This window comes from Pundamilia nyererei, unplaced genomic scaffold (assembly GCF_000239375.1).
Source record: "Pundamilia nyererei isolate P.nyererei 1_Seehausen unplaced genomic scaffold, PunNye1.0 scaffold00251, whole genome shotgun sequence".
NCBI classification, from domain to species: Eukaryota; Metazoa; Chordata; class Actinopteri; order Cichliformes; family Cichlidae; genus Pundamilia; species Pundamilia nyererei.
In genome coordinates this window covers 459,393-484,863 of record NW_005187652.1, presented here as the reverse complement: position 1 = coordinate 484,863, position 25,471 = coordinate 459,393, and the positions used below count along the sequence as shown (strand labels likewise).

Genomic DNA, 25,471 nt, shown 5'->3' with positions numbered 1-25,471 from the left:
TCTATTAATGAAGGTAATTCTTTCCATTTTAAACATCCCATAAACAATCTCATACCAGTCATTTAGTGATGGAATTTTCACACTAAGCCATTTCTTGGTAATATTCTTACGGGCAGCCAGACTCAGAATACCATACAACAGCTTGGGCATTTTATCTACATTCACTGAGTATAAATATCCAAACAAAAGTTCATCCCAATTAAAAGGAAGTTGCATACTAAAAATAATCTGTAACTCAGAATGAATCGATACCCAAAAAGTGTTGATCAATGGGCAAGACCAAAACAAGTGGAAGTGTTTTATTTCTCCAGCAGCTAGAGTGATTAGAATAATGTTTACTTTGTGCAGGAGTAATAAAAAAGGAACATTCAGAGATCCAAGGATCAAAAGTGGTGCATTCTTTAAAAGAATTAATGCATCGGCCAGCTCAGCAATAACAAAGTGCCAGGACGACAACGGAAGACGACTAAAGTAGAGGATCACAGTATTCTTTCCACCTTCACAACATCTGGCCAAAATGCCTTCATGACTGCACATTTTTATATCAAAAGTTTCTAACAAAGTGCAAACCGCTGGTTGCAATCCAAAAAAGGAAAGTCAGATTAGACTTTGTCATAAAACATCTAAAGGAAATTGACAAGATCTGGGGAAAAATAAATCCTTGGACAGATGAAACTAAGATTAACTGGTATCAGAATGATGGCAAGAGAAACAAATTGAGAAATAAGTGAACAGCTCAGAAGCTTATTACAAATCTGAAAGATATCACATCATCTGTCAAACATGGGTGAAGGTAATATTGCACAGGCATGTGTGGCTGTCAGTGGAACCAAGTCACTAGTGTTTATCAATGATGTGACTGGTGAAAGAAGCGCTTGCAAATGTTCTCTACTCAGCTAAATCCTGCAAATTGATTGCAAATTGAGACTACAAATAGACAACAACCCAAAGAAAGCTGCAAAACTTTCTCAAGACAAAGAAATTCAACTGACAGGTCAGTCACCTGATCTCGACCGAACACAGCATGCTTTTCACTTACTGAAGGCAAAACTGAAAGCAGAGAGATCCACAAACAAATAGGAACTGAAGACTGCTGCAGTAAAGGCCCGACAGGGCATCTCAAGGGAGGAAACAGCATTTAGTGATGTTCATGGGTTTTAGACTTCAAGCCGTCATTCAAAGGATTTTCATCCGTGTACTGAAAACAATCACGAGATTTAAAATTACCCATGTTCATTTGACCAATTAGTTTTGAGCCCTGAAAATAGAAAACTGTGTATAAAAATGACAGTAATTTCTAAACAGTTAATGCAAATGTTTTGTTATGCCCCCTGAACTAAAGCTGAAAGACTGCACTTGAATCCCATCTTGATTGTTTGATTTAAAGTCCAGTGTGATGGTGTTCAGAGGGAAAACTACAAAAAATTGTGTCACTGTGGACCTAACTATAAATCGTGGCTTTCTTTTTCTTTCTTAATCCTTTTAATCATCTTGTAACTCCCCCACCCCCCAAATTTGCATAGAATACACCCACAGCACGCAAAACCATGTGGGACTCATTTCAGGTTTTCTCAATTTTCCAAACCCTGCTAGCTGAGAGTGACAAGCCTTCACTGATGTAGACCATTTAAGGGTTTCACTGCCCAATTCCACTCACACACTGGCTGGGCTGTTCCTAAATAGACTCTGAAAGGAGAGGATGAGTGTGAGACTGACTCTAGGAGAGGCCTGGCTAAATTCAGTCCTGATTGCAGGCATCAGAAGTCATCATGTGTAACATAGAGGGAGCTGTTCCATGAGAACCACACTCATCACATCCATGCTTTATTTTTGTTTCACCTCGCACTGCAGCCACTGTTGGTATAGTTCTCATATCTTCTGCTAAGGCTCTACACAACTCCAACAGCCGTAAGGGAAATACATTGTGTACTCTCACAACAGCCAGTGCAGTAGGGGTCAAGTTGCCATCAACCAGCTGGTCTCTGGTGTATTGTATATAATATATGTTCCTTTGTGAGTTTCTTGGTGTTATACAGAGCAGGAATATTTTGCTCCGCTAGACTCTCGCATAAACGCATGAAAGTGCAGCCCCCTCTGTGTTAACAGCTGGAGTTTTTAAAGTCAATGGAGTTTCATTCACTCCAATCAGTATCCAATCCTTGTGTTATAACGGCATTTACATACACACACAGTGGCATTCTAGTGCCTGTGGCTCTAAACACAATTTGCACAGTTGCTCCTGGCTGATACTGGCAGATGGGAGGCACACATCTCGTGAATGTGTTTGCCAGGTCACAGCGACAGCAACACATCTACTAAACCTCAGGTAGCAGCTCAAGGAAAATGTACCTGAATGCGTTAAAAGCTGTTATTTCCAAGAATCAAGTTGCTAGCAGTACGGATGACTTGAAGGTGTTATAGAGGCTCTGTCAGGTGTTTACTAGCAAAGGTCTGATGCCCAGAAACATTCCCAAAAACAATGTGTGATGAAATGAGGAAATGCAGGTGCAAATGTGGACTACTGGGAGATCGTAAGCACCGTTTGTTTAGAGCAATGTAAGGCTAGGATGCTTACATCTGCTGCTGCTTCTCTGTGTCGCAATCTCAGAGTGACAGTTTTGGGCCGAGACACGAATAAAATTTTGACTTATCAGGTAGCGCTCTGGCACTTTGAGTAGTTGAACCCAGTTTAAAATCACGTAGTAGGTGAGTGCACTTAGAGAGCTTTTTCAAAAAGCAGTAGTCTAATTACACTCAGACAGAGAGCCCCAAACCCAAGTAGACCTCCTGAGCAAAGTGTAGACAGTTGCTTATTGAATCTGCAACACGATGCTTTATATATATGATAAATACACTGGAAGACATCAGACGTCTGGGTTTCAAAGTAATTTATGATGATTTACCGCACATCTGAATTCAATCAACACCCCTGCGGTGATTACTGATTATTACTGAATTTACTTTCAGTTTAAACTCATTAGCACTTATGGCCCCTTTAAAACTCAAGACATTTTAGTGTTTGCTCAGGCCAAGAATACCATGAGCATTTTAATGGCTTTTCACTTGATCAAAAAAAAAACAAAAACCACTTATTCTGAATAGAGTCGCACAGTTTTGGTTGAGATAGAGCGTCATAATCAAATTTCAGATGGCAGTTTTCAAATAAGATCCCATCCAATTGATGTTCGATTGAAAGAACTGGTGCCGAAAATTAGCGGCAAAATGACAGGTTGCATGATTAAGAACAGCTTTGCATTCACTTTTGGTTATTGAATGACACAAGCCCGCACAGGCAGCAAAATGCTCCAATGGAAAAATTTAATCATCATATTTACCCAGCACTCTTACATGAATATTCACATCCATATGTCATGTTATTAGCAAACACAGCCACATCGAGCTACAGGCAGCTGACTGGTAAGCTAGCTGATGCATTTTGCCAGAAAGTATACATAAATTCACACCTCATATTACTTAATATTTTCTCTAACATGGTCACATGTCCGAGTTTGAAATATGTAATGTCTTTGTGCATGTGTATTTCAGGAGCTGATCACAACCTTATACATTGGCTTTTTGAGCCTGATCTTCTCGTCGTACTTTGTCTACCTGGCAGAGAAAGATGCTGTTGACAGCAGTGGCACCACTGGTTTTGGGAACTATGCTGATGCCCTGTGGTGGGGAGTGGTAAGCATTTGTATTACTTATAGTGTATGGCCATAAATCATTGTACACACATTTTTGGGACTCCTGGGACAAAAAGGGAAATGATAATGTCAATTGAAAAAATGAACTGTGAAAGCATATATATGGAGAGAGAGAGAGAGACTGGCGAGCAGTCATGTTGAAACAGGAAGGGGCCATCCCGTTCCCACAAATTTGTTAAGAGTTGGAGCTAAGGGGCTGAGCCCAACTCTTAAAAAACAAAACCTACTTGAGCCAAGCGCACAGACTCATCACTCCAGAGAACACATCTGCACTGCTCTAGGTTCCAGTGGTGGTGTGCTTTACATCGCTGCATCCGACACTTAGAAGCTAAGGCTCAGACTAAGGCATGGATGCAGCTGCTCAGCCATGGAAACCCATTCCATGAAGCTCCCTCTACGCTCCGTTCTTGAGCTAAACAAAGTCCACATGAAGTTTAGAAGGTCTGTAGTAACTGCCTGCAGAAAGTTGGTGACCTCTATGCACTATGCGCGTTCACTGACCTCGCTCTGTGATTTTACGTGGCCTACCACTTTGTGGCTCAGTTGCTGTTGTTGTTGACTGTAGTAGCAAGGAATTTTCATGACTATGACTATCACAGTACCATCCTGAAAATCACTGAGCTCCTGAGTGCGACCCACTCGCTCACAAATGTTTGTAAAAGAAGTCTGTATGTCTTGCTGCTTGATTTTATACACCTGTGGCCGTGCAAGTGATTGGAACACCTAGATTCAATAATTTAGATGGGTGAGTGAATACTTTTGGCAATATAGTGTATGACACACAAAAAAAGGAAAATTATAATAGTCTCTTTGTTGAGTCTTGGGATTTGGCAAGCAGTTATGATGGTTGAAGAAAGTCTCCAGAAAATGAAAGTAAGTTATTGAAATGTTCTCTAAAATGACAGAAACATGAGCAGAGTTTGCCTGGGGCTCTGAGGAAAATTCTGCTAAGGGGGCCCTCCTAATTTACCCATAAGCCATGCACGCTGTGTGAGATTGCCACACAGTCCCACCTGTCAGCACAGTGCAAACAATTTGCTCAATCTGTTCATCTACAATTGAGTATACTTATACAGAAAAGTATGAGATAAACAAACACAATTTTTTTCACACAGTATATTCTTTACAATCTCAAGATGACACATGAGAATGAAATGCTGCACGAATGACTTTTTGTTTTGTTGTTTTTGTTATCATTTCATATGCACAGCTAAGGAGCATTTATATTCTAATACTGAATCAATTGTAATTGTCAGTCACTGGCTTTGCAAAGAGTTTCCTTTTTTACATGATCACTGTCGAGTTCAGGGTGCTTTTGTGGAGTGCAATCATACTCCTACATTGTATTTTCTGGACTGGCCCTTGCAGAGGCTGCTGCTGTAAAGCATATGTTTCATTTCACGAATGTGCATACGAAGCCATATGGTCACATATGAACACATGTGAAGTGTGAATTGCAGTTTCTAAGCCTTGTCACTTTAGTCAGCCACAAAGACAAAGAACCCAGCCATGGAAATGGTTAACAAGCAACACACAGACATACCAAGAGATGCTCTGTCCAGCTATGTTAGTAAGACAGACAGGCTAGAGGGATTTGCACTACAAGCAAGCACATCAACTTAATGTTAAGGTTATTTGCTGACATTTTTCTTTCTTTCTTTCTTTTTGGAGAAAAACTGGAGAAGCTATGTTATGGAATATTTCAAGTGCTCTTGGGGGCCCTCTGCTGTCCATGGAGCCCTAAGCAAACACTCAGTGTGCTTGTGACCTGATTCAAGCCAGCTCTGTGTGTGCATGTGTGTGTGTGTGTGTGTGTGGGGGACCTACCAGATTCACCTGTGAATAAGTATCTTTTCGCTGATCTGTGTTATGAGTTATCCCAGTTTTAATCATGTTTGGGATTGTGGTATAAAACATAACCAGAGTGTTCACATCCCTATATGATTCTAACATTATCTCTATGAGTTCTATACTGAGAAACTATAACAGAAGTCATTAATATGAGAATGTCACTGCTTTGCTTTATGGTTCACTTTGCCCCATTATATGCCGTACAGTTCAATATTCAACCCTATGTCAAATTTAGTGATGCAGTTTAGCTGTTTTACAACTGAATAGGATTAAGGACATAAAGTATTCCTTATAATGTAATATATATTATATATAATGTCATAATATTTCCCAAATACAAGAAGATCTGCCAAAGACTTAGATAGACACTCATAAAACTGTGAATTAGCTAAAATACAGCAGCACTTTAGAACATTTGTTCGACTCCACAATGTCACTGAAAGATACATAAAAGGCCTGCTGTAGGACATATCTGGGCATGTAGTATTATCTGTCCGGATTATGATTTTTCCCAATGAGGATGAAATTGTAATGTTTGCATAGAACGTAAAGAACGTGTTTACTCATGTCTGATACACAAAGCCGTGTGAGCAAATAATCTGCACGGTTGCAAAAGCAGCAGCCGGCAGGTTATATCAGCAAGAGTCAGGCCCCAGTAGAGTGCCCTTCAACAGTCTGTCTAGCTGGTGTTGAGAGCACAGTGACCAGTATTTGTTCAAAGTAAGGTGTGCTTTAGATGTTTAAAATTAATTACAAAATATTTTGTCCTTACCTGAGGTGTCCTGGGGTCCTGGGCAACTGCCGAGCGCCCTTTAACTAGAACAGAAACCCGTGTAAAATGTTAGTGAAATTATCCTTAGAAATAACTGTCAAAGTGAAATGATCCGAAACAATTCAATTATGATTGTCTTCTGAATTCTGAGATTTGACATTTCTATCCCGGCACAAATAAGATTTTGCAGAAAACCATGACTTGTTGTAAGCTGCTTTTTACCAAGTGAAAGGTCAAATATAGACTGTTTTATCTGTACTACTGATGTTACAGTAGGAGTTGTGTGAAGCCCCTTGGGCAAATCCAGTGGGCTGCTAATACAAACAGCAAAACAAATAGTGCAGAAAACACGGGATGAAAATTTATTTTCAGACAATAAGTCACCACCCACTCGGCCTCATGGAAACTTCAGGGACTCTGATATTAAAAAATGCACGCACACACACATTCTCACACATACACAGCAAAGTCAATAACTTGTGTCAGTATGAAATGAAAGTTGTTGTTGTACACATTAGATCCCATGATTTTTTTTTTTTAATCTGATTTGGGTCTGCTGTCACACACGCTGAGAGTCAGTTTGGGGTATTTCAGCACATGAAGATGTTATTAAGAGTCCAAGAGGTGAAAAGATCAGAGTTGTAGTTGGAGGATTGGGAAATGAAGGGTCTAATGCACTAAAGACTCAAAGCAGAGAAAGTATTTGGTCAAGTAAAGTCAATAGATAATTGTGGGTTCAGCTGTGGATGTGATGATACAGTTTTTAAACCGTTTGCTAGCAGTACTTTCACTGTTTTTTTGCAACCACACTAGGAAAATGTCTGTACTCTAAAACAACTACTACTGTTTTTGGATCAAGTCAGTGTTGGATACTTTAGAAAGTTAATGATTTTCTGTACAAATCTAATAACCCCTGTCAGTACCAAGTGCAGTTCATTAGCCCAAACTATCAAGTTAATGCTAATGCTAATGCTAAAGTAAGCTCTGAGCACATGCATGGAAATAGATGTGCAATGAGTAACTCGATCGATTAGAAAGATTAGAATTTATTAGATTAGATTAGAAAGTGTTGCCCTGGTGCCTGTGTGCCTGAGCTATCCACTCTAATTGGTAGTGTTTAGAGTGTTTATAGCAGTTTGTAGCCTAAGCTTTTTAGGGTTACTTTACACATTGTTCTTTAAAACTTTAGCAGTGTTAAATATTAGCACTCCAGCCTTGATAACACTATGTATATATGTGATAGAAAATAAGGAAAAGCATAATAGGTCCCCTTTAATGATAGGGTAGTGGTTAGAATTAGGGATGCAGTGATAATAAGTCTCCAGGAAGTGCATACAAGTTATAATACTATCCACTGAAATGACTGGAATATGAGCATTGCAGTTTCACAAGAGACATCTGGAGCTCAGCTGTGTTTCCAAAAAATGTATTATTAGCAGCCTAGTTACTGAAGAGCGAGGAAAAGACGGTATCAAATTGGTATTTGAGTCAGCAGATACTCAAGAGTGTGGTATCAGCAACTGCTCTAGCCTATCTGCAGGGACCACGGATGTACTACTGACTTTGATGATCCCCAGATTTTTCAACCAGTGATGATGATATGTAGTAATGGCGGCCATGTCTCAGGGGACCAGTGGTGTCCTTAAGCAAAATATATGAACACCAAAATCCAGCTGTGTGTCCAATATAAATACAGAACATAGCACAAAGCAGTTTGTGATACAAACAAACAAAAACAAACAAACAACCTTTGTTTGTCACATACACAATTATACAGAGTACAACATGTAGTGAAATTCTTGTGTCCGAGCTGCAGACAGTCTGCAGACATAGCCGCGCCATTCCAGGACTTGGTTTTTAGCATGGGGGGTCTAGCCAGGACCCTTACTGGATACCGGGTGGGAATCGAACTTGTGACTCCCGCTCCGAAGGTGTGTAGTTCCCATTTAACTTTTCATCTAGTGCCTCAGGTAATTATTTAAGCTGTCCTATACTTTGGTTTATTAAAAACACATACCCTAGCTGTATATTTTGATGAACGCTAATTATAAAATGCTACTGTCGTCATTGTCTTGTCTGTGTTTTTTTTCCCTTTAGGTCACAGTGACAACTATTGGCTATGGAGACAAAGTGCCACAAACCTGGATTGGAAAGACTATTGCTTCCTGTTTCTCAGTCTTTGCCATTTCATTCTTTGCCCTGCCTGCAGTAAGTGCAGTGAGAAATTTCCATCTAACCATATTATTGAGTTGTGCCGTGAGGATTACAGAACAGCAGTGACTTTGCTGAGAAACATAGTAAGTCAGTGAACCCAGTAAAACTGGGTGAAAAATTGGATTAGACAAGTATAGTTTTCCTCATCACTTTTTATATTACCCTTGGTTCAATATTCATAATAAGGTTTATGAAATGTCTCAAATACTTAGAGCCCCAATTATTTACGTTTAGTTCAAGAAATAAAAACGCTTAATCTCCCCATTTAAATCTGCTAATTCCGTGTTTATGAAGGTTAATGGGAAAAAATAAATTATTCTCAACCGAATAGAATCATGAAGGATCTCTCTTTGTTTCTTCCTTCTTTCTCTATCTTTCGGATCGTGCAGCTGCCTGAAAGTGTGTGGTTAAAACTGAATAATGAGAAAAAACTCTGCTATGCTCTTCTTCACAGGGAATCTTGGGCTCAGGCTTCGCCCTGAAGGTGCAGCAGAAGCAAAGACAAAAACACTTCAACCGACAGATCCCTGCAGCTGCCTGTCTCATTCAGGTATTTGACCAAGAAAATACTCCCAACAGTAGCTCAGTACAGCCGGGGGATTATGCTGTCTCAGAGCTACAGTCTTATTATGGAGACCATCCTTTCATGTAACCTTTTCTTTCTTTTCTTATATGGCAGACATGTTGGCATGAAATTTGTCCTGTCCAACCAACGTATTGCTATTTTTATGCCCCTCCAGACATCGTGGAGATGTTTTGCGGTGGAGAACTTTGATTCTGCCACATTCAAGATGTTTTTGAGAAAAAGATCAAACATCCCTGCCTCTTCTCTATCCACCCCCAAGCCCAAGAAATCGGTTAGTAATCATTTTATAGATTTCTCTGTAACTGCTTCATACACCCGGTTTCCCGTTTATTAGACACAGGCAAAGTGCAACTAATGTAGTCTGAAGCAACACCCCTGCAATACTGTAAATCCTAAATTTACAAAGGTTTCCATGAAGGTTTATGTAGGCTGTTTTTGTTTTTCAGTTATTATGTGCTCACTGTCAAGGCTGTAGTCTGCTGTGCTGCATTGTGTTGCTTTATACTGCAACTTGTTTCTGATGTTTAGACTGCACTCAATGATGCAAATCTGATATCTGATATCGATGCAAAAATACTGGAAACACCATAGTTCTTATGAGAGAGGTCAGTCTTTTCCGACTAGTAATGGCTAACAAATAATAGTAATAATAGAAAAAAATAATAGAAACAAATAAACAGAATTATTGTAAATTATTTCATAAATTAATGTCAGATTGGGTTTCAACCCCCTCACTCACTCTCTACTATCAGACAGGCTTAATCAACTAGTTAGATTTAAGAAAATCATCCATTACTGTAGTATAACAGAATCACAAGACTGGATATCAGATTTTAAAAAGATACACATAAAAACAAACAAGAAACGCCTGACAAGGGGAAAAAAGTCAGCAAGTAAGACAGCCAGAGGCAATTTAATAATGATATTGATTATTCAGCATCTTTGCAACCAACCATACATCTACTAATGCATCTGTTTTTAAATGTTGCTTATGTGCAGTCAGTAACAGTGTTTATTTTGGCCCTCTTTTTAGACTCTGATCCTCCTGCTATATTTCCATGTAATTATCATCAACAGAAATGATAAATTATTTAAATGCTTGACAGCTCCACACTTTTTAAAACAGAGAGTGGCGGTAGAGAAAGGTAGGCAGATTATGAAGATCATTACATCACGTAATTTGGCGACTGATATGCCTTTATGTTTACGAAGGTTTGTTGGCTGCTAAATCTAATTCCGTTTGACAGTTGAGACTTTGGCTGCAAAATCAAAATGTAACTCCAAATGTTTTTCCCACATGGTGAACACGGTTACCTTTTAGTGTCACTCAAGTTGCAGCCAAACACTTCATTGAGCTGTTTGCATTTTCTCGAACAGGTGAAGTTGAGGAAGAAGTTGAAGAGCAGTGACAAGGATAATGGTCCAACTTCCCCCACAGTTCCGAGCATCACCTTCGACTCTGTGTTTGACAGCGGAAGGGAGATGAGTTCAGATGTTTACAGCACTGTTGGCACAGGTACTAAAACCTATTGAAAGAGTGAAGAACAGTTTCTAGAAGAAAACAGACTGATGTTTGTTGCAAGTGTGTAGATATATGGAGTGGTGCCTGTTCTTTCCTTCAAATCAGAATCAATACTCACAGCATCACTTAATGAGTAAAGATTTCATTAGCGCTGCTCAGGTGTCAAACCAAAAATTCTTTCATGATACAGAAAATAGAGAATGTTGAATTTAAACTGCAGATATAAGGCTGTCCACAGTAGGTGAAGAGGACAAAGTCCAAACATTAAAAATAGATGAGCACATTGCAGGAATATAACGTGAGGTTGCATTGATGAGTATGAACTGCAAGGGTCCTCTGCTCAACTTGTAAAAATCTGCACAACAAACAGTGCTGCTGATTCAATGATGAAGAACTAGGAGTCAAATAAAGAAGGTATTCAAATCAATACTGCATCCTGTCAGTGTCACTTAAGATTATGTTGTGTACTCCAACTACTTTGATGAGTTCACTTTAAATACTTCAAATCAAACCTTTTCTAATAGCTCAGGAGTAGTGCCACCAGCAGGTCAAAGTTTTCCCTTTTCCTTTTCACTGACACTGAATGACTTTTTTACATTATTTTACTTTAACGTATAAATGATAGAAATGTTCCTGAAAACAGCCTGAATCACGAGCTAGACAGTACAATGAAACACTGTCCTTGCATTAGTATTTAAGAGCCATTTGAAACTACTCAACACATCTAACATTAGTCAAATTGAACTAAATGTATTGTGGAGCATGTGGAGCATGCACACTGCATAGCATTGCACAGACACAATTTAATATGCAATTAGATTGTGGCCAACTTTAGCAGTCAGCAGTCACCTTAAACCCTTTAATGTTAACGCTCCCATTCTTGTGGTCAGTGTAGTCACAGATTTTCTCATTCAAGGGACTATGTGGCCTTTTAAAGCCTACATACAAACAAATCAGAATGTGAGTTACTTTTCCAAAATATCATATGCCCCACTTTCTAACTTCCTGGTTTACAACATCCTGTCATGGAGAGTGGGGGCTGCAGCCTTTTGGGGCTGAGAATATTTGAGCTGTTCTCATCAAAAAACAAGCTGTGGAACTTTTGCTGAAGTAACATATACTGACTAATTCAATATCATCCTTGAAAATGCCTCTTTCATTTTTTTTCCCCTGTCAGTTCATTTTCCATGTTCATTCATTTCTCTCAGAGTGTATTCCCTAATGTTGTTCTGCTCACCGAGTAGCCTATTTTATACCTTTTCAAAAGATCATCATTATTACTCCTCTCACTGCTGTATGAAGGACATTAATGGATAGCCTGATCTAGTAGACTGACCAACCAAGACACAGGAGAGGACCATCTGTTTACTTTTTCAAGAAGATAAATATGGATAGTTTTAGCACATCCATAATATATAAACATCTAATTGGATGCTACTCTTTTCAGGCCCTCATTATATAACCTCTTTCTTTAACACAATCTGGTAATGTGAAAAGCTGCTTACATGGGTGACTGCAGCACCACCAACACAACAGTGCCAATGGTTTTGCTTTGCACTCACTTCTCAGTACAAGGGCAGAATTTAATTTGCACCATTGTACGGTTCTATGCATGTCTGTGCACTTCACGATCTCTGATGCTACAGGTCTACTGCACATCTTACATTTACAGCATGGTGCTTTTAACACGTCCATTTTTTACTAAGTTGCTACATTGCCATCTGTTGTATGCTTGGGGTGAGGGGATGCAGGCACTGATGCTGGCTCAAGTGCTTAGCTCCTTACAGAGTTGTCAGCTTACACTAAAAGCGTATCCTGTCTTCTGCATTGAACAATTTCATCCCTGCGTTAACCTTGTTGGTTATCTCTGCTGTGTGGGCATTTATTCCTCATAATTCTGTTCACTGGGTATGTGGTTACATAAAATAGATACAAGTCATTATAATTTTGATAGCAAGAGTGGAAAAACTGAAGGAAAGTAATTTTCCATCAGTGTTTTTCAGTTCATAATAAACGGAACTATCAGGTGTATTGCAGATGTGGTATTTCTTTTTACATTTTAAGTCTTTCTGCCTCTTTTTAATTCTTATTGTGCTTCTTCCATTCAACTTAACTGCCTACTTCCTTGCTTGTGTCTTTTTTCTCTTTGTGTTTATGCCTGATTTAGCAGGACTCTACACTCTGGGAGGATGTGGTGAGCTGCATGTTAGTGTCCACATCCTGGTCACGTCCTCTGCGCACTCGCTGTCCTCTCCTAATGCTTATTTTTAACAGCCCATCAAGTCACTTTTTGTCATTGTCAAGTTTTATAACAGCATGCTTTCTTAGTCAGGCACGAATGAGGAAATGAAATGTTGTGTTGTTTTCTTAGTGACTAATGACTATGAAAAAGGATTCCAAGTGCCACATTCATTTTTCAGGATAATTAAAGTTAATAATTTATGCTTGTGTTTTCCATCATGTATTCTTCAGATCGCCAGCAGTCCTGGACATCTTTGTCCTCTCTTCAGTTCAGCTCACCACCTCCAGGTAACTTCAGAGCTTAATGTTGTTTTTATGTTACTTTGTTTGCCTTGAATATACAGTCTGGCGTTCATATAAAAGGTGCACATGGCCAAATAGATGGCATTCATGAGGTTGTGGATTATTGTTTTGGAGCCTTGAGTTTAGTATTCTGACCTTCGCCATCTTTACTGCTGCTTTCTTGTTAGATTGATGTTAATTATGACCACCAAAAAAAAAAGGTTGTGCACAAAATGGACACCTGAGAAAATACACAGCCTACAGAACAGTCGATTCATGGCACCTTCCTGTCTGTCAAAGTGTCCAGGCCCCTAATAATGCAAATAATGCTAATGCCGTAACAATTTAAACCCCTCTACAAATGTCATAAGAATGAAAATTAGCTAGTGAGGTTTTGTGGTCCTACAACTGCTAACCACGTGATGTTAAGTGGTCCACCATTTTTGATGTGTGACTATGTATAATCAATTCAGCAAGACCTCAGTCACGATGCCCTAGAGACGGTGCACAATAATCTGGCAAGGGAAAAATATGTATTACCAAATAGATCTTGGAGGTTCCTAGCTGTTGCTAGGTCGCAAAGAAGATGCCTGTATGTGATTGCTTTGGTTCCTAACTCCAGTTGCCCACAGTTCGTAGGAAACATGGCAAGTTGTCTGAGACTGCAAACATTTGCCAACTACTCTTCAAATGGGGATGAAACTATAAAAGTGTGACACAAGTGAGGCACAACTCTTACTTTGAAGGGAAATGCCCTCAATTTCCAGTTTGTGTCGAGTTTGTGTTGCACTTTTATAAGTTTTCTTATAAAAGCGAAGGTTTATAGAAAAAATTAGTATCTTTGATGTAAAAGCTGCAGCAATCTTCAACCACACCAAGGAGGTTTTTGGTGCAGCACCTTCTTTATGACCAACTTCACCCAGTGGCATGAAAGCAGCTTCCAGGAACCACTCATCAACTGGATTACACATTTTTCCCTTGTGGTTCCCTTATGATGGAGGAGGCCAACGGTGTGCATATGATGTCATTTGAGAATCCTCTGTAGAGATTGAAGCCTTTTCCCAGAAGAAAAAATTGCATATTTCTGTTGTAAAGTTAGAAATTTGAACATGGATGTCTATTAAGAATTACTTACTTTTGAAATCGACTTCAAGTGGTCATTCCAGGAACTGCAGATTTTTGGCACTGGTGTGCTGGCTTCATTTTTCAGTTTTAGTTGCAACAAGTTTTGGTTTCATCATGTGTGATGTTACATACAGTTTGAAGTGTTGTTGCCAAGAGGACTAAAGGTCTGATGTGTTTAGATGATATGCAAAGTAATGTTTGGCATTTCATCTAAAAAGCTGCCCAGCAGGGAGTTAAAACATTTTCCTTCATTCTGTTATTGAGAAATATCAGTGTGCTGGTCAGGGCAAGTCTTGTCACCAGATGACAACACCACTTAAGATCATTTGATTTACAGTGCATTTCAAGCAGTGCCATTTAACACCTTTTTTTAATTTTTTTTTTATTTCACACATCAAAATCATGAACCTGTTGTGTCACACGTCTCTTACTGGTGCAGTTTCAAAACACTCCAGCGGCAGATTTGGATAATTGAGGGGTTACATTTTGTCTTTCATTTTTTTTTAAATTAAATTTTACAATTTTAAAAGACACAAAAAAGTCTCTTTATCCAAGTTTATGTGGCAAAGAACAGAAAGTGCCACCCTGCTGGCATGTTGCATTTGAGAACATCTACATTAAAAAAAAAACCCATCTGTGTCTATCCAAACGGAGTTGTTTCCTCTCTTCCCTGTTTTTGCAAGATGACTGTAGCTGTAAATTCAGATCTCTTTTCCCATCTAAATACAGCACTTTTATAATCCTAAACAGAGCTCTGGAGAGTCAAGATCCCAGGTCACATGAGGCCTAATTTTCCCACAGTTCACAAGCCCTCACTAAATCACTAGCGATTCTGAAAGCTACCATAGGAATGTCTTTTTCCCCCCTTTCCACTGTCTTCAGATAATGTTACTTTTAATGCAACATATGGGCATATTTTTGTTGTTGGTTATATCAGCATACACAACATTAGTGCATTAAGAGAAATTAGAATACATTTAAATGTGTAAGTAAGTGTAAATCGCAAAACCTGTTTGAACAGGATGTACACAGCGAAACTTTATCTGCAGTGTCACTGCAGACACATATTAATAGCTAAAGTCTAATGAGTGTGTTTCTGGGTGTCTGTGGGTGAATGTGCAGTGAAAAGAAGCCCTGGCCTTTTAGAAGTCCACTCGCCCAGCGCGCTCCAGAGGAACTGCAGCTTTGCAGACGACATGGAGCTGGAGCCAGAGAGAGAGAATGAACTGGCCCCAGCCTCCTCAGTGTCACAGTGAGTTTACCACCATAGGATTCTGTGTTTATGTGTACGTTCGTTTTAATGACCATGACAGGGAAGGTTTTTATGCATTTTGTTTTAGGGTTGTTGTTTTTTTCCCGCTATTTGTAATTAACCTTTGAAATATGCCAAACCCCAGAGGGCTCGTGTCTCTACTGTGTAATGAGTGTGTATCAGGAAAAAAAAATCACTTGCATTTGCCGAGGCACTTGCACAGCTAGAGACTGAGAGTGATATGAGGAAATGAGTGTTAAGTAACTGCAGTGCAATGTGAGTGCACAGTAAGTGAAACAAATGGAGCGACAGTTTTGACCCGTGGGACTTCTTTCTAAACGGAGGAGTAATGATGCAGAGTGGGAAATGCATGCAGCAGCGTTGTTGGCAAAGATCACTCTGTGCTCTGCTGACTTCAAAATACGTAACCAGCTGTTCTCATAGAGCAGCGCCACATCAAATCCCATGCTGCATTGTGCCATTATAAGATACTACTCTTTGTGTTATCCATGACGAGACAACACCAAAAATATGAGAGAAAAAAAACCCTTGAAGAATGTGTTTCTCTTCACCAGGTTTGTCTTTGATTACACGCTTTGTTACATATTTAACACTAATTTGTCAGTTTTATTTTATTTATAAGACCGGAGAATAGCTCAGTTTAGTCATTGGTACAAATCGTGGTGTATAGATTCTCGCTATGGAATACTTCCCAGGAGTCATATTTCTGCAGCTGCCAGTTCTGACTTTGCAGTGCTATGTTTTGGCAAATTGATAATAATCGAGGTACTGAGACTTTCAACAAAACTGCCAAACATTTGTCCCAACCAATGAAAATTACACACCCAGTTACCCAGAAGACGGAGCTTTTAAAGTCATAATAAAAGAAAAAAAGTGTGTGAGGCAAAAATGTAAAGCTCAATAGACACTTTTTTGAAAATCTTTTTCACATTGCATTTTTGTTTATACCAATCACATGAAGCATTTGGAACAAGGGCGATTCTAGGATCAGAGCTTTGGGGGTGCTGAGCACCCAGAGAGCTGCCCAGCCAAGCAAGATAAACTGTACTCGTCACGATGAGACTTCTTCCCTGTCTCTGTCAGTCCCTGCATCCTTAAATGTCTCCAGTTGTCCTGAGTCCTCTCTGACTGTCTCCTTGGTGCATTTAACCCCTGTTCCTCCCTGTCCTCGTCCTCTGTTGTCTTTGTTTCCGTTATCAGTCATCATAATTTTACCATCTCTGCGCAAGTCTGCAAATTTCTTTATTAAATCATAAGATTCTTAAATTCATCAAGTCTCTCTGTGCCTGGGTCCTCGTCACAAAACATGACATCACTGTTTTGTACATTTTAACACAATTGAATCCCCACATTTGTAAAAGAAAAGAAAAACCACTTTTTTAAAGTCTGTAACAAAACCATCAAATCAGATAAAGGTTATTTAAATGCTGCAAATAATGAATGGATTGGAATTTTAAAAAAAACAACATTTTAATATCAGTCATTTTCCACATTTCAGCATAAAAATGTCGACAGTACAAAAAGCGGAGTTCATGTGCCTTCAGACCTTTCAAAAAAGCCACAAAAAGCACTCGAGGAATGTTCAACAACCATTATTTGCTTGGGTTTCATATTTTTTAAAGCACAAATTTCTATGATGAAGACAGACTCTGTGGGCTACATTATTGATCACTACTACTAATAAATATAAGGCAGGGGTTTGAAGTTACACAAAGTGTAGATTTCAGCTGTTTTTGGAAGTCTTCTCTCTGAGTTCATTACATACCTCGCAGAAGCAGACAGCAGCAGAATGAGTTTTTCCAAAGTTAAAGAATTGCATGTATTATTGCATGTAACCCACCTGTATTTACTTGTATGTTATATTATCAATTATTCTCAATGTAGAGACACAGTCAGTCAGAATCCATGTCACCTTAAAAAATTTTATGGATGTTTGCCCCTATTTGAAAAGTCTCCTCATAACTCATAGTGATAACAAAACCATTGGTACAATACTGATCGTAAGAGTAACTTTTTGAACTGTCAAAGCATGACAGCTAATAATAATGAATTATTCATATCAACACTTTGTCGAGTTCTTTTGATTCCTCAGAGGCATCTGATGGAAGACAAAACACTGCTCAGTAGACCATTCTAACAGAATATATGGCACTAATAGTAATCAAAATGCCTTTACTGCATTAAATAGCACATTTAGGTGCTATTTAAATAGCACTGTATATATTAAATAGCACAATCAAGTATCCCCTAACGGCTCCAAAGACATCCTTCTAATCTTGCTAAGGCTTTAATCCGTGGGATTTCATTCCACTTATCAAATTTAGGGTTGCAGGTGGGATTGGAGCCTATCCCAGCTATCATAGGGCAAAAGGCAGAGTACACTCTGGACAGGTCACCAGTCCATCTACAGGGCTGCCGTAGAGAGACAGACAATCATTCATTCTCACAATCATGGCTAATAGGGAATTTAGAAATTCCAATTAACCTAAACCACACGTCTGTGAGAGATGTGATGAACCTACACATGCATGAGGAGAACATGCAAACGCCACACAGAAACGCTCCAGTCAGCTGGTGCATTTGAATTCTGATGTTGACTTAAAAAACTGCCCAACATGTTGCCTGGTGACTCCAGTGGAGTAAAGATCAAAACTTTTGCATCTGCAACACACATATATATGCAGACTAAATGATTGATGTACTCAGACCATGATAATGATCAACATTAATAAAGTTCACTGATGGCTGTTACTACAAAAAAATGAGAGTGAAAAATATGCTTACTCACTTCCTTCAAGCCCTGTAGAATCTCACTTCTCAACACATCAGGTACTTATTTTGAAGCACTGAATATCTAATGTCACCAGGACATTAAAAACTGCATTTATAAAATCACCCATTAAATCTGATAAAAGAAATGAAAAAATGTTTGCTGACTTTCCCCAAACAGGATTTAAAAAATCTTTTTCCTTTGGGTGCTTTAAGCGTCATGTTTGTCTCGAACCACTAATGTAGCTGACTATTCGTTAAGATCTCTGTTGAACGTAAAATGATCATAGTGACTTTGGTTTCTACTGAGGAAGCCTAGAATACGTAGTCCAGCACATAATCCCCTTTAAATCTGTACAGAGTTAATTACTAAGCTTGCTAATAGGTAGACTTGGATGCTTTAGATAGAGCAAGGCTAAGCTCCTCTTTTTATTCTTTGTGCTACGTAAAACAAACTGTCTCTTAATTCCAGTCTTAGATCTCCTCTTTTTAAGTTTAATAAGCTCCATTTCCAAAATATTTAACAATTTCTTTAAGGATTATAACCTTACAGATCCCTAGGATGTTCACATCACAGTGTTCATTAATGGTAGATGAAAATATTAAAGAAACATCTTTGATATTCAAATGCTTCCTTTTTTTCTGAAGAAGTCACAATTTGCCATTAGAGCTAAAAGAAATTTGTCTCACTGCCTGGCTTCTGCTTATATCACTACCACATAATCCTTTTATGATGTAAAATGGATTCTATAATAGTTCAGGAACACATTATTGACGTTTCATAGTGCTAATTTGACAAAATGTTATGAAAGCTGTATGTGAAAATCAGCCCATTGCATTGCCTCTGAAAAGTCCATTATGAGACTCTCACCTACCTTGTTATACACCGGACTTAACAAAGAACTCGCTGCGCTCCCACCTCACATACTCGCTCACTGCTTTTCCAGGGTAATGAGCCTGTTAAGTAATACCTATTTAATAATTCCCACAACATAATAATGGAGGCTAAATGCCCGACAATCACTCTAAGCTTTGTGCTAATGATTTTTCGAGAAAAGTGCAGACCTTGAAAATTAGCCGCCTTTGTTCTTTCTGTAACTCACCTTCATCACATTCAAAGGAAGACAAGTAATAGAGGAGAGGCTTTTGATGTAGATGGAGCAGTAATAATGAAACTTAATATTTTTGCCTATAATGATAAGAGTTCAGGTATGAAGGTCTGCCAGTTTTTTTTCATAGTTTCACACGTTCATTCAATTCAGTGAAAGAAGGGGTGTAAACAAGTGTAACAGGTTGAAGTCGACCAACCTTGATGCAAATGTGTTTTTCACAGACTCACAGAGTCTCACCGAAAAGCCATCCGGGTGATCCAGAGAATGCGTTATTTTGTGGCCAAGAGAAATTTCCAGGTAATTATTACATTTTTTTTAATAGCAAAAAAGAATAATATTCACACATTGGGAAATAATTGATGTTTATGTGCTCTACTTAAAATTGCGTAACCTATCTGCATACACCTGCTAACAGCTTGGTTTCACTAAGCAGTATTTATTCATTTCTAACATTTCAGTAGTTATTAACTAAGTACTGTACTGTTATTTACTGTCACACTGTCACTGTGCAAACATCAAACACAACAAAAGAGATTGGGGAGCAACAATAATACACTTTGCTCCAGGGTCACAGCAAGCAGTGGTTCAGCTGAGTTTGCAGATCAGCAGCATCATTATAGTAATAGGTTTTTGAATTGGATGTGGAAAAAAGATGAGTACATCTGGATATGAGTCCTATACTGTATGTTTTTTTTTCTTTTAGATGATGTTAGTAACGCTTTTATGACTTCTCTAATTCTAATCAAAAGCTCAAGCCATGAAACTCGAGCTGTGCCACAAGAAAAAGCTTGTATTGGATTGTTTCTAATGAACAAAAACTGAAGAGACAATCTCAGGATTTTTTTTATTCTGTTTCGGTTGTAAGTTAATGTGGCAGCTATGGCATTTTTGCTTTGCTTTCAAGTATAAAAAAGATTAATTCCACTTCACTTTATGTCCAGCTAAACTCTGTTCAGTGGTTTGTTTGTTTTTTTGTTTTTGTACAGGCTTTGTTCTTTATCAGTCAGTCACAATAACATTTCCATGATATTAAATTAATAAAAATTACTGTGTATACAGGATTTACTTTATATCTGGTTTCTAAACCTCACCAAACATCTGTGGAAGAGAAGGAGCACTCTCTTTCTGTTCTAAACTTTTACATTTTGGGGCATAATTTTAAAAAAGATCGTCTGGGCCTTACCAGATCTTTAAATGATTCAAATATAACTTCAGGGGGGAAAAGTGTGACATACCAAACTTTATGATTATTTATTTAACAAAGAACCAAGCCAAAGAAGAAGCCGTGGATGAGAAACGAAGTATACCTCATGATTCAGTACGCTGTAGAACCACCTTCAGCAGCAATAACTTGAAGTAATTGTTTTCTACATGACTTATCAGTCTCTCATGTCATTGTGGGGGAACTTTACAGCATTTTTTACGTCTTTACAACATTTGCAGGCATTCATTCATGCACAGCTCTCTTAAGGCCCCTTTTTTTCTCTGCAATTTCTCTGAGCATTGCACAGCCTGACCTTGGAGTGAATTTGCTGACGTGTCCATTCATAGTAACTCTAGAAATTATTTTGTATGTTGTCCATGTGTGAATAATCTTTCTCCCCGTGGAACAATGGACTTAAATTTGTTTTAAAGTGGCCTTGTAACACTTCCCAGATTAATGAGCAGCAACAATTACTTATCTAAGATAAGATCGTTGCTATGGTCTTTCCTCGCTGGCTTCGTATTAACACACTGCTGAATGCTCCAGGGCAGTAAACTGCCAAAACCTCTGCTCTTACAGAAGTCATCAAACTTGCTGATGAGCAATAAGACTAGTGCACTAATGTTACCCTTTTAGTTTCTATGAAAGCAGTAAGTGTGTACTTAGATTTTCACACACTGTCTCCTGAATTTTGGCTTAGTTTTTGTTAAAGAAATAATAACAAACATGTCATGTCATGTGTTGTTGTTCACCTGAGACTTGACTTAACTAATTTATTATTTCTATGTCATGAGTAAAACCTTTCTTTTTTTACATAAGTTTCTTTGACAGAATAATTTTCTAAAGAATATCCAGTTTCTGGCATGTAAAGACATTCGTACGGGTTTGATCCTGACAAGACATTTGTAATAAAAGAGATGACGTTTTGATTAAACAATCTGAAACTCTCTGTTGTAGCAAGCTCGTAAACCGTATGATGTGCGAGATGTGATTGAACAGTACTCCCAGGGTCACCTCAATCTCATGGTGCGCATCAAGGAGCTTCAGAGACGGTAAATGGTTTAAATAAGATCAGCTTCATGTGAATTATATCCCCTGAGTACAGCATGGATATATGTGTACAATACTGTCAAAGGCAAAGAGATCAATTTAAAAAAAAAAAGAATGGAGAAGATCTAGGAAGATGAAAGGGGAAGTAGAGAGAGTGTGTAAATATTCCTCTAACTTAAGGCTCCCATTGTTTCCCCCAGACTGGACCAGTCTTTAGGGAAGATAACTTTGTTCCAGACAGGTTCAGGTAATGAATCACTCCACTGACTTCTCGAAATACATTACAGCAGCTATGGTACAAACCACAGACCTAATCCTTCTGTCTTGTTATTTACTTGACTGTTGTCTGCCTCTGAAGACCGAGCCAAAGACAAAGGCAACAACTCTATCGGATCCAGACTCAACAGGATGGAGGACAAGGTGGGATTTGTGCAACCTCAGTGGAAAAATACAGTAACACTCACAAGCCTTGTAGAGTTTGAGATTCTTTCTTTTCTTTGCACAAGAGAAAAGTCAAATATTTAATTCCGTCTCCATTTATCTTGCACTATAATTTGAGCTTTTATAGCCGTTCACAAGGGTTATCCCAAGAGGATGTTTACAATGACAATTTACAATTCAGTGAACCCTTGAAAATAAACTGCATTTGGGAGTTTTCTGGGTAATGCAACAAGAGCTGCCTTTGTTTACTGTAATGTAACATGAGCCACTATGTATGTGTGCACATGTGGCCTCGTTTTTGTTGATTCAAATATAAAACTTTAAGAGCCTGTTCCAGTTCTGTGGCATAAAAAGAGGAACTGTTTGCTTTCATGTATTTCAAAGATGCATCAAAAAAAAAGAAAAGAAAAAGGAACACAATGTGCAATTCCCTCCCTGAGTTTTTATATACATCTGTGATTTTTTTCTCTTCGTTATTTGTGATTGGATGAAAAAAAGATCAAACTGCGTCTAAAGCTTTTAAAGAATTTTCATCTCATAATCCTGTAATAAACATCACTTTAGTTTGTGTTTCATAACTGACCATGAAAACTACAATCATTAAAATAATTGGCCCAAACTAAAGATGCTGTTTGTGCTACACGGGTTAATTAAAACTTTATGAACAACGTAACCGTAGCTCCTTCGTTTAACAAGTAAACAAACCTAATTTAATTTTAATTACTAAGAGGCACTGTTGGTGTCATAACTGTCACTTAAATGAATATTTGATTGAACTCTTACAGATAACACACATGGACCAGACTTTGAATCGCATTGTGGAGTCCCTCGCATATCTGCTGGAACAGAAGGATGCTGGTGGCGACGGTGGGGGCGGATCAAGGCTCGGACCGACCTGTAACGTCCTCCCCAGCCAGGACAGCCTGCCAAGCTATGACCAGCTATCTTCACCCTCTTTGTATGCCTCCTCCAACACCGCCAGCACAGTGGTCTGCCCCAACCCGCCCCCGAGCACCACTGGCAGTCAGGATGAGAGCTGATGAAACCAATAAGCAAACACCAAGTTTTTCTTCTTTTAGTATAATATAAGATATTTATGATGAATGTCCCAGCAGACCATGGGGAATATGGACATCTGTGAGAGAAAAACAATAATTCAACACTGCAATATCTCTTAAAGATTGCTATTAGATCTTTGTAATTGCCAGGTTTGAGTATTGTACTTAACATTTATTCAGGTTAATGCCAAAAACCCTGCAACTTCAACCTCCATTCTTCCTGTTTAGCATATGCATATGTAGAAATTATAATAATTTGCAGTAACTTTATTACTCTTAGATTACATTTCTATATATCACTTGAAAATCCCAAATGAAAGGCTGTTTTCACTGTTTTCCACTTTTTCACTTTTTTGTTAATGTGAAGATTTCCTTTCTCTTTTGACAATAAAATAATGCAGTAATCATAATCATGCCTGTGTGATGTGAAGCAAAAAACTTTCAATGGTTCATGTTTTTATGAGCCAATCCTGTTACAGTCTGAGTTACTTTTTTTCTCAAGCATTATCCTGCAATAGCATATGATTTATTTCAGTAAATCGTTTGATTAGGTAGAGGATCAACAGGGGGTTCTCACCCCCTTGGGGGACACACCCCTAGGACTTAAATATGGGGCTCTCCACCCTTTGACCTTATAACTGAAGAAGCTTCTTGAATGAGAGGTCAAACATCTTCAAGCAACTTGAAGAAGTCCAGACGCTTTTCTTTCCAAGCTCTTTAGACTATGTCAGTAGTCTCTCTTCCCCCCAGTGGATGGTAATGGTACTTCAGGTGGGCTGTTGTTGAAAGTGAATTTGTATGCTATGATATGATATGATTACTTTTCTGGCTAATTTCTGATCCTGAATTTGTCTTATATATCCATAATAATGGGGGAAAGTATGTAGAAAGAAAGGGGCTATGACGTGTCATAAGCAATGAGTTAAATTGCAACTGAGGAAAAACATGACCTTTGGCTTATATTATGACCAAAGCTCTAATGAGAGGTTTGGGTGAGCCACAGAAAACATCCAGGTTTCTGAACTGATCATGGGAGTCTTAAATTTAGGAAGTGCTGATTTACATTGTAGCTGACCTTTTCACAGACTTTTTAATCTGCATTAGTTTTTTAATCCGTAAAAGCTTAAGGTGCATATATTGCTTTAGAATCAATTATTATATTATTTTAATTACTATATTGATTACTGAAATTTCAAAGTAAGATCGAATTATTGAGAAAGAAAAATGCAAATAAACTTCCCAAATCTGGAATAAATAAAATATCTTAAAGTCATCACTACCAAGCCTTCTTTGAAATAACACATTAAACTGCATTCATCTTTGAGATTGTTCTTATACATTAATAGGTTTTACTTAAATATATGCCATTATTTACTATACAGTTTCAGTTACTATTTGTTGTTTAGCACAACTTTTACGTAGCAATAAAAGATTGAACTAATTATTACTGAGTGTCTATGTATTGAGTCTGCTGGCCTCGAGGAATCTCTCACTAAAACCAGTGAGATAAATATTTGAGTTACAGAAAGACATTTTTCTTTTGTAATAGGTATTTTGAAGGAAAAGCAAACAAAAAAAGTCAGTATTTCACACTAAAAATGAAAGCAAATAATCCAACTAAGAGTCCTTGTCTTGAATGTCTGGAGCACCGTTCAAGTCACTGCTTCCACAAGTATTTTGCATCACTCATGTTTTAACACAATGAGGTGGAGCTGTGTGTCGTGTCCTCGCCAGCTTATTGAAACAGTCAAAAGCATGGCTAATACCATGCTCTTTAGACAGCTGACCTTTGAGCGGCAGATGGTGACCTTTTCCCTGCTGACCATCCGTGGGGTGTCCAGGCATTCCTTCATACAAGTACCCATGTGGAGAAAGGGCCCAAATGACCATCTGCCTCTGGTGTGGACAACAATGGGCTGCACCCTCCTAAAGTGTGCTGAGGGTGCTTGGCCTTTGTGGCGATCAGGAAGAGGGTGAGGGGAGAGTTTCATTACAGGGAGGTCGTGGATTGTTTGGGATATTGGAGTAATCTGCGTTATAAACAATCAAACAATACAGAAAGTCATTATGTCCTAAAGCTACAATGAACTGATTTTTTTTCATGTTTCTTTAGCATCTGCTTAGGTGAGGCAATTTGTAAGGCACATTTCATACAGAAAGAAAAAAGAAATAAAACACTAACATGCTAATTTTGCCAGCAGTTTGCTTCGCATCAAAGGATACAATTTCCTCAGATTGTATTTGTTGAGTGATCAAACACAAGT

At 38.4% G+C, this 25,471-nt stretch overlaps 1 protein-coding gene across 1 annotated transcript in view; it reads left to right on the top strand.

The window, feature by feature from the left end:
- kcnq1.1 (potassium voltage-gated channel, KQT-like subfamily, member 1.1) overlaps positions 1-23,542 on the top strand; it is a 44,397-nt gene extending 20,855 nt beyond the window's left edge. Inside the window, exons 6-17 of the mRNA XM_005749626.1 lie at positions 3,547-3,687; positions 8,428-8,538; positions 8,999-9,094; positions 9,285-9,401; positions 10,508-10,646; positions 13,125-13,181; positions 15,423-15,552; positions 19,676-19,751; positions 21,616-21,710; positions 21,909-21,955; positions 22,067-22,128; positions 22,935-23,542. Coding sequence (XP_005749683.1) covers positions 3,547-3,687; positions 8,428-8,538; positions 8,999-9,094; positions 9,285-9,401; positions 10,508-10,646; positions 13,125-13,181; positions 15,423-15,552; positions 19,676-19,751; positions 21,616-21,710; positions 21,909-21,955; positions 22,067-22,128; positions 22,935-23,189 — 1,326 coding nt within the window. The 3' untranslated portion in view covers positions 23,190-23,542. The remainder of the gene's footprint in view (positions 1-3,546; positions 3,688-8,427; positions 8,539-8,998; positions 9,095-9,284; positions 9,402-10,507; positions 10,647-13,124; positions 13,182-15,422; positions 15,553-19,675; positions 19,752-21,615; positions 21,711-21,908; positions 21,956-22,066; positions 22,129-22,934) is intronic.
- Positions 23,543-25,471: the final 1,929 nt, after the last annotated feature.